This window comes from Protopterus annectens, chromosome 12.part0 (assembly GCF_019279795.1).
Source record: "Protopterus annectens isolate FY-2018-M chromosome 12.part0, PAN1.0, whole genome shotgun sequence".
In the NCBI taxonomy this organism is placed as follows: domain Eukaryota; kingdom Metazoa; phylum Chordata; order Ceratodontiformes; family Protopteridae; genus Protopterus; species Protopterus annectens.
This window is the reverse complement of record NC_056746.1, coordinates 428553170-428568508: the sequence shown is the minus strand read 5'-3', so window position 1 is coordinate 428568508 and position 15339 is coordinate 428553170. Positions and strand designations below refer to the sequence as shown.

Sequence of the window (15339 nt, the reverse complement as noted above, 5' to 3'; positions counted from 1 at the left end):
ACAAGATTTGGTGCATGTTTCAGAGCAGGTGGGTAAGCATTCTTTACAATGTGGTTTTGATGCTGTACAGGCCTGGGTGGCTGCCACTGGTTCAGTTCTTCGCATGGCTGAGGGATCAGAATTTATCTGACCATGTTAAGACAAGGATTTTGGATGCTCCTTTACAGTCTGATGTGTTGTTTGGTTCACCTGTGGAGTCAGTCTTGCAGAAAATGGGAGACAAGGCTAAGTCTATGCAGGCTGTTAAAGATTTTGCAAGTACAGCCTCCAAAGTTTAGTAGGAATTGGCCTGCTAAGGGGTGGACGATCTTTCTTATGATTCTCAGTCTAGGGGTAGATCTCAGAGCTCAGAGTTCTTTCAGACCTAGAACAGGAGTTCACCTGCACAATCTTGAGGGCAGGGGCCAGTCCTTTCGTAAACAGGCCCAATGACTTTTCAGCTGCCAGATCCTTTTGCCTGGCAGCTCCTTTGGGAGGAAGGTTGGCACTCTTCAAGGAAAATTGGAATTTGATTACCCAAGACAAATGGGTATTGGATATCATACACCGAGGTTACAAGTTTTACTTCCATACCTTGCCTCCTTTCAAAGGCATGCGGACATTCCTCCTCAGCAAAGACTAGAGGCTCACAAACAAATTTCTCTGCTACTTCAAATAGGGGCCATACAACGGTCCCTCTGCCAGAAGTGGGCCTAGGATTTTATTCTCGCCTGTTCCTAGTACCAAAGAAAGGGAACACATGGAGACCAATCTTGGATTTATCTATCCTCAACACATATCTGGACATTCCCAAGTTCAAAATGTTGACGTTACAACAGCTTTTACCTCTGCTGGGCAAAGATCACTGGATGGTGACTCTGGATCTCAAGGAGGCTTACCTTCATGTTCCTATCAGGCTCAGTTGCAGAAAATATCTGGCTGGGACTTCTCATTATCAGTTCTCTGCATTGCCCTTTGGCTTATCTACTGCCCAGAGTGTTCGTTCTGGCTCCAGTGATAGCTTTCTTCAGGCTAAGAGGAATACAGATCTATCCTTATTTGGACGATTGCCTGATTCTGGCCCAAGGAAAGGACGAGCTTCTTCATCATTTACAGTATGTGATAGCAGTGCTAAGATGCCTGGGGTATTCTGTGAACAAAATAAAGTCCAGTCTAGTACCCTCTCAGGTCATGTGCTTTCTGGGTGTGAGACTGAATACAGCATCCCAGATGGCCTTTTGACCCCGGACAAACAAAAGAATCTTTCTTTACTTCCATCAATTGTCTCATCAGTCCAGGCTGACTGCAAGGACAGTCCTTCAAGCCTTGGGGTTCATGGCATCTTGTATTCTGGTGCTTCCCAATGCCAAACTGCATATGAGGAAGCTACAATGGTATCTCAAAATGTATGGACACAGCACTGCCAAGATATGGACACTGTCATTCAGATAATACCTTGCATTCGAAAGGAATTTTTGTGGTGGGCTCAGGAATGTCACCTAAACAAGGGACTCTCTGTGACCCGGCCAGAGGCGAGTCAGATTCTAACGACAGATGCCTCAGACAAAGCTTGGGGAGCTCATCTAAATGGAAAGTGGGTACAAGACACGTGGCCTGCCAGACTTCAAAATCTACATATCAACTTGAAGGAGATGTTAGCAGTCCAATTTGCATTAATAGCTTTCAAGGATTTACTTCTTCCAGGGCAGGTGTTGGTTCTAACAGACAACACAACTGTCATGTGGTACATCAACAAGCAACATTCTTATCCTCTATGCAGGCAAGCAATGATTTTGTGGGAGACTGCTCTCAGTTTACTGCTAAATCTTAAGGCAAGGTTTCTGAGCACAGAACTCCTTAGCAGATGTGTTGAGCAGACAAATTATGGATCCCCACGAGTGGAAATTGGATCCTCATGTGTTTCAGAAATTGACAGTGTTATGGGGAACTCCAGACATAGATCTGTTCGCTTCTCCACTAAACTACCAGCTGCCAAAGTTTTGCACAAAAAGGTTTCATCCCACAGCTTGGAAAGTGGATGCTCTCTCATTCAATTGGAGCAATCTTCATGTGTATGCCTTTCCACCTCTGCCTCTCCTCCCAAAGGTACTCCTGAAGGTCAGACAGGACAAGCCAAAGATGATTTTAATAGCTCCAGATTGGCCTCGACAGCACTGGTACCCATTACTGAGAAGTCTGAGCCTCCATGGCCTTTGCCCTCGATTCCAAACCTGCTGTCTCAGGAGAACAGTCATTTACTCAATGTCAAACTTCACTCTCTACATCTAACAGCCTGGCATATTCTGTTTTAAACCCTGGAGGGTCTCAGCTTCCACAGCAAGTTTTGAATGTTATTTTGGAGGCCAGAAGGCCTAGTACAAGGAAAGTGTACGCAGATAAATGGAGGAGATTTTTATTTTGGAGTACAGCAAAGGAATTTGATGTTTCTCAGCCTAATTTAAGTGTGGCTCTGCAATATCTTACTGAGTTACTGGACAAAGGTTTGTCCTTCTCCTCTATTAAGGTTCATGCTGCAGCAATTTCTGCTCACTATGACTGTGACCCACCATTGTTTTCGCATCCTTTGTTTAAACAATTCCTTAGAGGGCAATATAACCCCCCCACGAAGCAGAGCTCCTACTCCTGCTTGGGATCTCAATTTTGTGTTGAGAAACTCACTCTACAACCTTTTGAGCCTGCAGCTACTGCCGAGTTGAAATATTTATCATGGAAGACTGCTTTTGTTGGCCATTACAGAAGGGTTTCTGAATTACAGGCCCTTATGGCGGTTGAGCCTTTCTTAATTTTCCATAAGGATAGGGTATCATTACGTACTAATCCTTCCTTTATGCCTAAAGTGGTTTCTAGTGTGGCTTTAAACCAAACGATTCATTTGCCTACTTTTTATGCAAACCCCCAAAATAAAGGGGAAAAGATTTTGCACACTTTGGACATACACAGGCAGTTGCGATATTATTTGAGCAGAACTAAAGGGTTCAGGCAGTCTCAGCAGTTATTTGTTTCATTTGCTTTGGGTTCTCAGGGCAAGCCTGTTTCAAAACAAACTATTTCTAAGTGGATTGGGTTTTGTATTGCTTTCTGTTATTCCCATCATGGTAAGGAGATTCCAGCTGGGATTAGGCCTCATTCCACTAGGGCTACTGCCACTTCTACAGCTTTTTTAAGGGGGGTGGCAACTAAGGATATTTTGGAGGCAGCTACTTGGAGTTCAGTGCATACTTTCTCTAAGCATTACCACCTTCCACTTTACTCTAAATCTAGGGCTGGTTTTGCCACTGCAATTTTACAGGGCATTTTGGCAGCCCCTAATGCTTTATAGTTTTGCCATCCTCCCTTACCTCTGCTTTGGGATTCTACCCATATGTAAGGACTGCAGCAATGTGAGATGAAGAACATAGTACAGTTTTGTACCTACCATAAATGTAGATGTTCAAGATCCACATTGCTGCCAATTTACCCTCCCTCCTTCCCTCTGTAGTTAGAGGTTGTGTGGTTTGGGTTGTGAATATTGTAAATATTGTAAATATTGTAAATAGGATTAGTGCAGGTTGCTTTTTGCTGTCTTTGGGTTTTGGCCTTTCTTTAGGGCCTTCTGACATCTGGGGCAAGAAAAGACTGAGGATATGTCATGCGCTTTTGTACCCTGACGTCCTGATGTCAGTTTACAGCGGACTACCCATATGTAAGGACTGCAGCAATGTGGATCTTCGAACATCTACATTTATGGTAGGTACAAAACTGTACTTTTCAGCTTCCTTGCGACATTGTTCTTGGAAGACCGTTCTTTTGTTATCTCTTACTTCTGCCTGACAGGTGTCTGAGTTTTTTTGATATTTCATGAGACCAGGGTGTCCTTGCGTATTAATCCTTCTTTCATGCCCAAGGTGGTTAATGAGTTGTCACTTAATCAGTCTACTTTTTTTCCTTCTCCGCAATCTGATAGTGAGAGGGTTCTGCATACCTTGGATGTGCATCGACAGCTCAAGATTTTATATGGATAAAACTAAAGCTATCAGAAAGTCTGACCAGTTATTTGTTTCCTTTCACCCTTGGTCTTTAGGTTTGGCTGTTTCCAAGCAAGCTGTTTCCACTTGGATTTCAAAGGCTATTTCTTTTTGTTACACTTTTCATGGTGAGAGCCTTCCTTCTTCTGTAAAGGCTCATTCCACCAGAGCTGTGGCTTCTTCTGGTGCTTTTTTTCAAAGGCTTGGATGCTATACATATATAATACACATGACAATTGCCTTCCACATTCTTCTTGTTTCCACTTGTTGCACTACTCACATTAGCAGCAAGTGGAAACTGTTTAAATTGTATGTACTGCTATGTAATTATAGCATTTATAGTCATATTAGTTCCGGCTTTTGTAACTGTCTAATTATATCTCAATTCTGCAATGCCACTTAACTGTAAACTGCCAACTTCCTTTTGGATGTCTGTGATTGTAAAAAAAATTGTTATATATTGCTCTATGTATTTCTCTTTGTAGTAACTATTTAGTATGTGTTAATTTGTGGAGCTTTTCTCCCCGGGCATCCACTGAAAATGGACCTGGTCCAGTTGGATTTTCCCGGTTAACAGATGTAAAATAAATAAATAAATAAAAATAAAATACTATTCTTGAAGCTGCTACCTGGACTTCTGTGCATACCTTTACTAAACATTACCACTTGGATGGTATCTCCAGAGCTACAGCTGGTTTTGCTGCTGCCATTCTTCATGGCTTCTTGGAGGGCTCTGCTGCTTCCTCCTCCCAAGTTTCTTCTTGAGCTTTTGCACTCTCCCATTTGTAAGGAATACTGCAGCAGTGAATGTAAGGATATAGTACAGTTGTGTAAAATCTTACCATAATGGTAGATGTCCTTGCCTTCACCGCTGCAGTATTCACTCCCTCCTTCCATCCCCCTGGTCTTTTTCCCTTCCTGGCTGTGCAGGTAAACCTTGGATTTCCTTGGACTGCAGTTCCTACTGGGGCGATCTGTTCTGAGGATGGTACACCTGAATGTCAACTTTATGCCCTACCTTATGCAAGGAATGTGCAGTTGATGTTCAGTGTACCTTAAAGCAACTGTAAACTGGCCAGACGGAGGGCTTCCCCGCAGGGAAATCCCATTAGTAAGGAATATTGCAGCGGTGAAGGCAAGGACATCTACTGTTATGGTAAGATTTTACACAACTCCACTTTTTATCAGTAGCATTTGGAATCCAAAGATTTCATAAATATTGTCATATATATATATATATATATATATATATATATATATATATATATATATATAGGTTTACTATCAATAAGTTAAAAGTTAAAATAAAATGTGTACATATTAGCGAAGTGTTTCACGAACATACACATTCAGTATGTACTAATGTCGAAAACAGCTGTTAATCGACATTCAACAACTCCACCCTTCCCTTAACTCCCTACCTAACTAGCCTAAACTCATTGCATGCAGGAGGGGGCCCCCCTGTACCCCCACAAATATCCAACTCCGAGATCGCACTACAGTGAGGAAAGGGATGTATTTCTAACCACACTGTACCGCGATCCTCTTACAGTGAGTTAGTATAATTATAATGCACAGTCCATTCAATAATAAGCGTTTTCACACATAACATGCAACTATGAGTATTTGAACATATGTTGTTCGAATATTTCATAAGGTAATACTGCAGGCGGCATTTTGATAGTAAACCATATATATATATATATATATATATATATATATATATATATATATGTGGTGTGTGTGTGTATATATATATATATATATACACACACACATTACAGATCACAAACTACTGGTTTCGTTAAATAATTAAACTGTCCAAAAGAATCATGTTGATACACTCAGGAGATGGACAGTGTTACTAATACAGATTTGGACATACCCAGTGAAGTACTGATGGTAGATATTGGACAAACCTGACCAGTTAGTGATATCCGTGATCATGCACAAGTACATACTGATGTAATTGAACACTGGATTGCCAGAGGTGTAACTGCTATAAGTGAATGGATATGCTTTGAAAGGTAGGCTTATAAATAACTGAGACGGAGTATATGCCTTATGTTTTTTTTTTTTTTTCCCCCAGAAGCCTAGCATTAACTTATCAGAGATGGATATGCATTTGTGCACTAGCCTGTGGATCAGGTGTCATAATCTTCTATTAGTTTATTCTGCAGTACTGAAAATATTGAATTGATAATGTAGAATATTAAACCTTTTCTCTGCATTTGGGCAGCTGTCAGTATGTTACAGATGTAGCATTGTTTAACAGCCATTGCCACTGTAAAATTCTTACAAATTCTGTTTTTTTTAGTAAATTCCATTTTTTTAGGCAGGGGGTGCCTCCTCCATTTAACACTCCCCACTGTCTGTTTTAATTTAAAAAAGTGATTAGGGGGTTAAAGGGGGCAGAAGACTCCTCATTTTGCAAGGTTCAGTGTTCTACATAATCACCAGTACTGCATCAAGTTCATATTTTTATATCCAGGATTAAAATCTAAGCCAGTTCATAGGCATAGTGGCCGAACATAGAGAATCATGTAGAAGTAGTAAAAATTTATGGTGGATATGAAAAAGTCACTTCAAAATTCACTTTATCACCCTTGAGAATGGGGTCTAAAAGGCCATGAAATAGACTTCATTTAAGTGTGTTGATCCATTCCTTGGAATATGTTTCAGAGTTTAATACTGTTTGGATATGTATGTATGTAGGTGTGTGTGTGTTTGTCATGAACTTTTCTAATTTGCTTGCAGGCACAAAAAAACTTGGAAAGAGTTTTTGCATTCATGGTATTCCAGAAGTGTTGGTGGATAATGGATCTGTTTTCAGCAATGTGAGATTTGCAGACTTTTTGAAGAGAAAAAAATAGAACTTGTCTTGCCACAATGCCAATACTTCAAACGTTATACAGTAGCCTGGCAGAGAGGGTTCTACAGACTTTTAAGGAAGGAAGAAATGTAAAGGTTTGGCAATAAAAAAGGTTTGTTGTGGTTTTTGTTTACAGAATTACCTTTAAGAAGGTATCAGGTTTTCTCATACACTAAAACTTTCACCGAGAAAACAGATCCATATTTGTCTTGCTTTTCGGAAAAAACACAAAATAAACTACTAAAAGAAAAAAAACGGCTTCAGAAAGCAGCCAGTAGTTTTAAAGTGCATAAAGCGCTTTTCGTTTAATAAAATCAAACTTCTTCAGATGCAAACATTCAAGGTACAAGTTTCAGTTAAATAAAATACCAGGAAGGGCTTGAGCCTATCAGCTGACATGCCGTGATGACATCAGCAACAATAGTTAACCCTTCCTGTTCTACACATTATGAAAAAATACTGTTTAAAACTAAAACAATGCTGACAACCATGAACAAGGAAGATTGACGCTATGGTTTAAAAGTAAAGTATGCTGATAGGTATACTTTAAACAACAAGAACAAATAAACATATGAAATAATAAGGTTACCTATAAGGAATTACTATTACACTGCTGAAATTTACAAACTTTTTACTACAACTTTTCATACTGGTTAGAAAAGTAACTCAGCTGGGAGTTCAAGAAATAAATTTAGGCATCATTAACAGTGACTAAAAATATCATACAAGAAATTAACTTGATGTTAGTACATAATTTTAACTAGCTATGATGACCATATTACTAAATCTATAGCATTCATACTATGCTATGCCATTCATTTAATTCCACAATATGGCATTCATTATATAAAAATAATTTAAAAATATATATATATAAAAAATACACAATCTAACTATGACCTTTAAGGAAAACTGAGGCTGAATATTCTGGTATCACGTTTACTAACGTGAATTACTATTAGAGATGAGTATTATTCATAATATTAATATAAAATTAATATATAAATTATATAAAAATTATTTTTGTGTTACATAGCTAGAAGAGAGATTCTGTCATCTAGTTAAACTTTACATCTAATCGAGCACATGTCATAATACCTGGTAGTAGTATGCGTAAGGTGAATTTGCCAATAAAGTTCAAGTTCTTCAAGTTTTAGGGCGATGGGACCACCCCTAATGATGTGTTTGACTTGGTCAATAATCTTGAACTTAAATTTATGGTTTGGAAATATTCCTATGTTTAGCCAATGCATTCTTTTTTTTTTTTTTTTTGATGAGTACTGGTTGGTGTTCTCGCTTTCCTCCGCTTACGCTCAGTCTTGCCTATATAAAGTACTGGGCAAGACTGGCATTAAATATACTACTAATTTGGTATTACAGTTGTATCTGTCTTTAATCTCACCTCAAATGTGTTTCCTACCTCCATGAATTTACAAAAGTTGCAGGAGAGGGTGTAACATCAAGAACTTCTTGGAATCCATTAGAACACAATTGGTGAAGTATCCAGGATGTTTAAGTGTGAATCCTGTGGATTACTTTAATAATACCACATCCTTCCTGAAATTCACTCACAATTTTGATAGTGATGAAATAGCATACTTAGATATTGATCTTAGAAAAGATAGGTGGACTCCATTATTCAGCTGCCACCCATCAAATCAAAAACGCTCGGTTAAGGCCACCTGGTAATGGGCGGCTAGATTATCACTTTGGATAGAGACTTAATTACTAAGGAACATGTTTTTAGCTCAAGACTACCCCAGTGATCTAATAGACTCATGGAGGAGGTTCAGAGTAAGAGAAGGTCAGGCTTTTACACCCCGATTTTGAGTTTGGGAGGGGTACCAGCATCAATATCTAAAGAAAAGTGTGGGTTAGACTTTAATGTGGATAGTCCAGTTACAGAAAATGATTTCACCTTGAGCCTAGTTACTACCTATAATGTGGATAGCCATCTTGCACAGAGTTTGGTCAGAAAAAACTGGGAATGGCTTTTACTCAGTAGTTTAGGTACTTCACCCAAAATTATATATAGGAGAAGGGTGTAACATCAATAACCTCTTGGAATCTAGTAGACCACAATTGAAGTATCCTGGAATGTTTAAGTGTGAATCCTGCAACTTTTGTGAATTCATGGAGGTAGGAAACACATTTGAGGTGAACAACCATGTCTTTAGATTAAAAGACAGATAAAACTGTAATACCAAATTAGTAGTATATTTGGCAAATTCACCTTAACGCATACTACTACCCAGATATTAATGACATGTGCTCAATTAGATGTCTACTTAAATTGAAAAGTTTAACTAGATGACAGAATCTCTCTTCTAGCTATGTAACACAAAAATATTTTTTATATAATTTATATATTAATTTTATATTAATATTATGAATAATATTCATCTCTAATAGTAATTCACGTTAGTAAAAGTGATACCAGAATATTCAGCCTCAATTCTCCTTAAGGGTCATAGTTAGAATGTGTATTTTTTTATATATATATTTTTTAAATTATTTTTATATAATGAATGCCATATTGTGGAATTAAATGAATGGCATAGCATAGTATGAATGCTATAGATTTAGTAATATGTCCATCATAGCTAGTTAAAATTATGTACTAACATCAAGTTAATTTCTTGTATGGTATTTTTAGTCACTGTTAATGATGCCTAAATTTATTTCTCGAACTCCCAGCTGAGTTATTTTTCTGGGCTAGGCGATTAGCTATGAACCAGTATGAAAAGTTGTAGTAAAAAAAGTTAGTAGTGTAGAATTTCAGCAGTGTAATAGTAATTCCTTATAGAGGTAGCCTTATTATTTCATATGTTTATCTGTTCTTGTTGTTTAAAGTATACCTATCAGCATACTTTACTTTTAAACCATAGCTTCAATCTTCCTTGTTTATGGTTGTCAGCATTGAAAAAATACTGTTTAAAACTAAAACATAGTGTGCAGAACAGGAAGGGTTAACTATTGTTGCTGATGTCATCGCAGCATGTCAGCTGACAGGCTCAAGCACTGCCTGGTATTTTATTTAACTGAAACTTGTACCTTGAATGTTTGCATCTGAAGAGGTTTGATTTTATTAAACGAAAAGCGCTTTATGCACTTTAAAACTACAGGTTGCTTTCTGAAGCCGTTTTTTTTCTTTTAGTTATTTGTCTTGCTTTTACCAGATTTGAAAGCAAAAATCTGGAGTACACTATGAGCTCCGAAATAGACTTTTGATAGATCTGCAAAGAGGAATTTTTGCAACAGGAGATAGTGTGCTAAACAAACTGCATTTATGGTCCTAAATAAGATCGCTGGCATAGTTGAGAGTTGTTTGGGACATACGACTCGTACTGTTGCCATTGCTTATGGCTTCCCTGTTTGGAGACTTTTCTATCAGGTCAGGGTAACGACCGTGCAAAGAATGAATGAGTTTGTGAATGTGAAAGAGGTAGAAGATTTTTTAAGAAGTAATAAGCTTCCCACTTTTGTCACCAGAGACATCTAGTATATCCGTAGAAGCTGTAATTAAGAAACCTGTACCTGTGCTTATTGCATCTGTTGTGATAGAAGGAAGACATTCATCAGATGTGTTTGGTGCCACCTCATCTAAATGTCCTACTAATGAATTGTTTAACCCTGTATACCTAAACAAGGTGTGTTTTCCTGAAAAGAGCAAGAAACTTGTCTGGATTCAGCAAAGGCCTGATAGTCTTCCCAGACTTTAAAGAATGACAGTAACATTTTTTATTAATTTTATATTCTCATAATGAAGTAAATATTAAAATGTATGCAGTTTGATGTTTTTAAAGTGTATAGTATTGAATCAAATATTTCCTTACGCTGTAAATTACAGTTTATGCAGGTGAATAGTTAATCCTTACCAGTACACGTTGCTGTAAAGAAATATTCCATTGTACAGCAGAAGATGATTCCGAGCTCCTTCCATATCTCTTCTAGCATTTACTATCTGTGCAGTTACACCTCTAAGATGCTTGAGAGGATGGGATTGCTGATACCGCTTTTATCTGGAAGTTAGGACTTACTAAAGCTGTTCAATATCCCTGGTTGTGTTCTACATGAACTACAGAGTGAACTGGCACCTCACCTGTGTGCCCTGTTCAGTCACAGCCTCACCTCAGGCTTTGTCCCTACCGAATGGTGCACTGCTACAGTCATCCCTCTCCACAAAGGAGGAGCAACTACAGTCCCTGGGAACTATCGCCCCATTAGCCTGACAGGTCTGATATGCAAAGCTATGGAACGCATCATCATGGACCTAATAAACAAGGATATGGGGAATCTCCAAACTCTGGATCCCACACAGTTTGGTTTTGTGAAGGGTAGGTCATGTCTGCTCAGCTTGGTCAACTTCTTTGGGTCAGTCACCAGAGCTGTGGATGCAGTGCAAGGTAGTTCATACAACCTACCTTGATCTGGCCAAGGCTTTTGATACCATTCCCCACTCAGGAATCATAGAAAAACTCACTTAGCTTGGCATCAACCTCTATATCACTAGGTGGGTTGCAAACTGACTCACAGATAGAACCCACAGTGTGAAAGTGGCTGACTCCAAGTCAGACTGCTGACTAGTTATGAGTGGAGTCCCACAGGGTTCGGTCCTGGGTCCTCTCCTGTTTGGTATCTACTTCTCTGAAGTCCAGGCCAACACGAAGGGACTTTGGCTGACAAAGTTCACAGACAATTTCAAGCTGGGAGCTATTATTAACTCCCCAAGTGATGTTGACATCCTACAGAATGGCCTCACTGACACCAACGACTGGTGTCAGAACCATGGCCTTAAGTTCAATGCCAAAAAATGTGTCATCATCCCCTTTGGGAAAACCCCGGTTCTCATGAATTACCACATTGATGGTAGTCCACTGAACACAGAAGGCGTTGTAAGAGATCTGGAAACACAGGTTGACGGCAACCTCTCTTTTGATCACCACATTGCTACTCTGGTCAGAAAGTCCTATGTGGAACATCTCATTACTAAGGGGTTTCCATCCAAGAAGAAAGATGTCATTGTCTCCCCCTACTCTTCCCTCATTAGGCCAATCATCGAGTACAATGCCCCATTTGGCATGTACCTCACAAGACACCTGCAACAACTGGAGAGGCCGCAAAACTACCTCACAGAGGATCCTATGCCTTAAACACTTGTCCTGTATGGACAGACTCAAAAAACTCCATCTATTCTCTGTCTCATATCGCCTATTTAGAAGCGATCTCAGCTTGACAATGACGTCTGACCCAGCTCTGTTAGAAATGCTACATCTAAAGAAATCCCAATCCCTCTGCACCACACGCTCCAGAGACCTCAACCTCATTACCACAATTAACAGAACATGCTGGAGGGACAGGTTCATAACCCAGAGACTGGCCATGCTATGGAACAGACTTCCCATACATGTCAAGCAGAGCTCCTCACTGACCCTCTTCAAGAGAGATCTTGATGAGCAGATGGGAAACAGAATTTTCTAACGCCAGTGGCTGTGCTCAACAGAGGCACTGGGAACTAAGGTCGGGTGGTACTATGCCAGGGTAATCCTATGGCTAGGCTTGTAAAGGCCCAAGGGCCATTAGCCTAGTACACACCTATTTATAGTGTCTGAACTTGTATATTCAATATAAGTCATTCACTGGGCTACACTGCAGTCATACTGCCAAGCCTTTCTCCATGCAAGAAGCCTTGTAATTTTGTATTTTTATATATGTTAGTGTGTATGTATATATATATATATATTTATATATATATATATATATATATATATATATATATATGCAATTATTTTACCTTAACAAATCATAGGCAGTAACTGCAGAAAAATAGAAGAAGCTGTGTGACTGTTTAGTCAGACCCATGCTTACCCATATTATCGTAGTAGTGAATTGTTTTATTTCAGCCCTAACTTTTACAAAGAATGGAGTCTAATTTTGTTTCTAAATACTTCCACTTCCACATAGCTGTAATAAACATCATCCAACATTGTGCTGGGACATTCCATGATAAGTTTGTTCCCAGTGTTGACGTGAACCTCAGAAGCATCAATGTGATTGAATCTTGTAAGTTAATCATTTGGGTGCTGACTCAGAAATTATCAAAATCACTGTTTTATTATTTCTGAGTTTGTATCTCAAGCAGCATAAGTAAACTGTAAATTATAACACCAGTTATAACTGTAGGCAGTCTCCCTTATTTGTCCTACACTTTTATCACTGTGTGTGCCATTTTTGGGTGGACCTTACTAAGTAAACTCTTAAGAAACTGGATGGAACTGGTGTTAGCAGAGCAACACAACTGAAAAATGTAGTCTCTACATTCTGAAGTCAGGGCTGAATTTTCTAATCTATTTGCCATCAAGGTATATTTGTCCTGGTAAGAAGTCATTATATCCTCTGTAATGAATGTATAGTAAAATGCTGCTGCTTCTTAACCAACCATGTTTCTTTTGCTCAGTGTTTGTCTGTACTGCTCTGCAGCTTCATGTGCCAGTTACCACCCACTGTGACTCCTAAAGTTAACCACCTTGTTCCAGTCTTATTCTGTCATGTTGTTAGAGGCAGTGGTCTCCATTGGCAAATATTGATCCATGTAGCATAACATTCATTTTGATGCTGTTTTCTCCATACCCACTGACTTAAATATTTCCCATGCAGCTTTCTAATGAATGTTGAAGCTGTTTGTTTAGTTATCTGTTAATATAGTTTTTTTTTATCCTTTTCCTTAGAGAAGCATAGTAAATAACATGTTCCTGTATGAAGCAGTATTAAAATGCATTCTGCAACAGCAATATCAATTTCAAATAAAAACAGTTTTTGATCCAGTACAACCAGATAACAGAGTGAACAGCTGATACATTTCATATCTTGGTTTAATTAAATGTGGGATTGACCATAAAAAAACCTAAAGAAAGAGATTCCAGGACAGAGTATACAAAGAATGTGGCATAGCTTTTACCTGTAAAGATGAAAAACAGTCGTAGAAGCAGTTTACAGTGTTTCATAAAGCAACTTTGACAATCCAGCATTTAGTTTATTCATTTAGCAACCCTAATTTAACTGAGACACTGAAGAATAGTAGATAGAGATGAAAGCATAAAAGGAACTTGGAAGTTAGTTGGCAGTTATAGCTGTGGATAGCAAAGTAATGACTTAATCTGTGTAACAAAAATTAAAGCGGGCATAGTGGTCATGTTTAAAAACTGTTTTTTAGTAAGAATATGTTATATTATTCACATTAACTGTTTTTATGTTAATTTTGATAGAAACTACTGGCCATTTGAACAGCAGTCAGAGTGTCACAAGTCCATCAGCTACCATCACTTTGAAACAAGACAAACACCTTCGAGGTGACACAGGCATACATAATGATATCCACTGAAAACAGAGTTTTCAAAAGATCTACCATCTTTTTTTTCCCTCGAGATGTCATGGTACTCTTTAGAATAAGGAGCATATTCATGTGCAAAAATGAAAGTGAACATACATTTCTGGTGGCGTATTATGTTGGTGATTGGTATACTGGGAAAATACTGAACAACAGTCTGTCTTATAACTGCAGCAGCAACCAGAGGCCTTGTTTTGAGGTTTGACTGGCTATGGAAAGGTGGAAACATGCAACAAGAGAGGAAATGTGCAAACATGCAGCAAGGGGGGAAATGGCAAATAGATGCAGAAACTAACTTAAAACAGACTGTGTTGAAAACCTAACATATGTAGACAGAAAATGTAATTCACTGTAGGGGAGGAGAGAGAGCTCTCTTGAAAAAGTGCTTTTCCAGTGCATGGGATATTGAGCTTGGTCAGAATTCCAGTGCTTCATAGAGGAATTTCTTAAATTGCCACCTCTGTCCAAGGAGAGTTTGATGACAAGTGAATTAAGCAGGTGTCATGAGCATTCAGAAGCTAACATTGTATTTTAACTAAAATTTGGTCTAATAATGTTACTCCCTCTTCCAAAAAAGAACTACACGCACACTGTCAACATTATGAATTTCTTTCTTCTAAATTTGCCATTTGTCTGCCTTTTTAGCTTGCTGAAGATATTTGTAGGATGGGACTGACCTTGAAGAATGGAATATACTAATGTTAATGTGTTATGTGGTGTAAATTTATTGATTATAGTTTATCATTTGTCTGTATAATGACAATAGTATTTCATGTCTGTTGTATTTATTGTTACTACCATTGTCATACTGCTAGTTTTTTTTTTATTTCATAAACTATTTTTCCAACAGGCCCAAATAATTTTTGTTAAAGCAAAAAAACAATTTACAAGAAGTGAAGTAAAGCATTCTGCTGCATTTTTGAAACATTTTGGTGAATACTAAACACTGATAATACAGCTTATGCTTTGGAGATGTGTCATGAAAGTAAAGTGATATAAAAACTACACTCGCTATGCCATCATGTTCCAGCCACTGATGCAGCCCTTTGAAATGAATAGAATTGCAAATGTCTGAA

General features: G+C 38.3%; 1 protein-coding gene across 2 annotated transcripts in view; it reads left to right on the top strand.

Annotated features, from left to right (window-relative positions):
• Nucleotides 1–15114, top strand: part of GNPTG (N-acetylglucosamine-1-phosphate transferase subunit gamma) — a 454757-nt gene extending 439643 nt beyond the window's left edge. For both annotated transcript variants that reach the window (XM_044089544.1, XM_044089545.1), the window contains exon 11: nt 14142–15114. In XM_044089544.1, coding sequence (XP_043945479.1) covers nt 14142–14257 — 116 coding nt within the window. In that variant the 3' untranslated portion in view covers nt 14258–15114. The remainder of the gene's footprint in view (nt 1–14141) is intronic.
• Nucleotides 15115–15339: the final 225 nt, after the last annotated feature.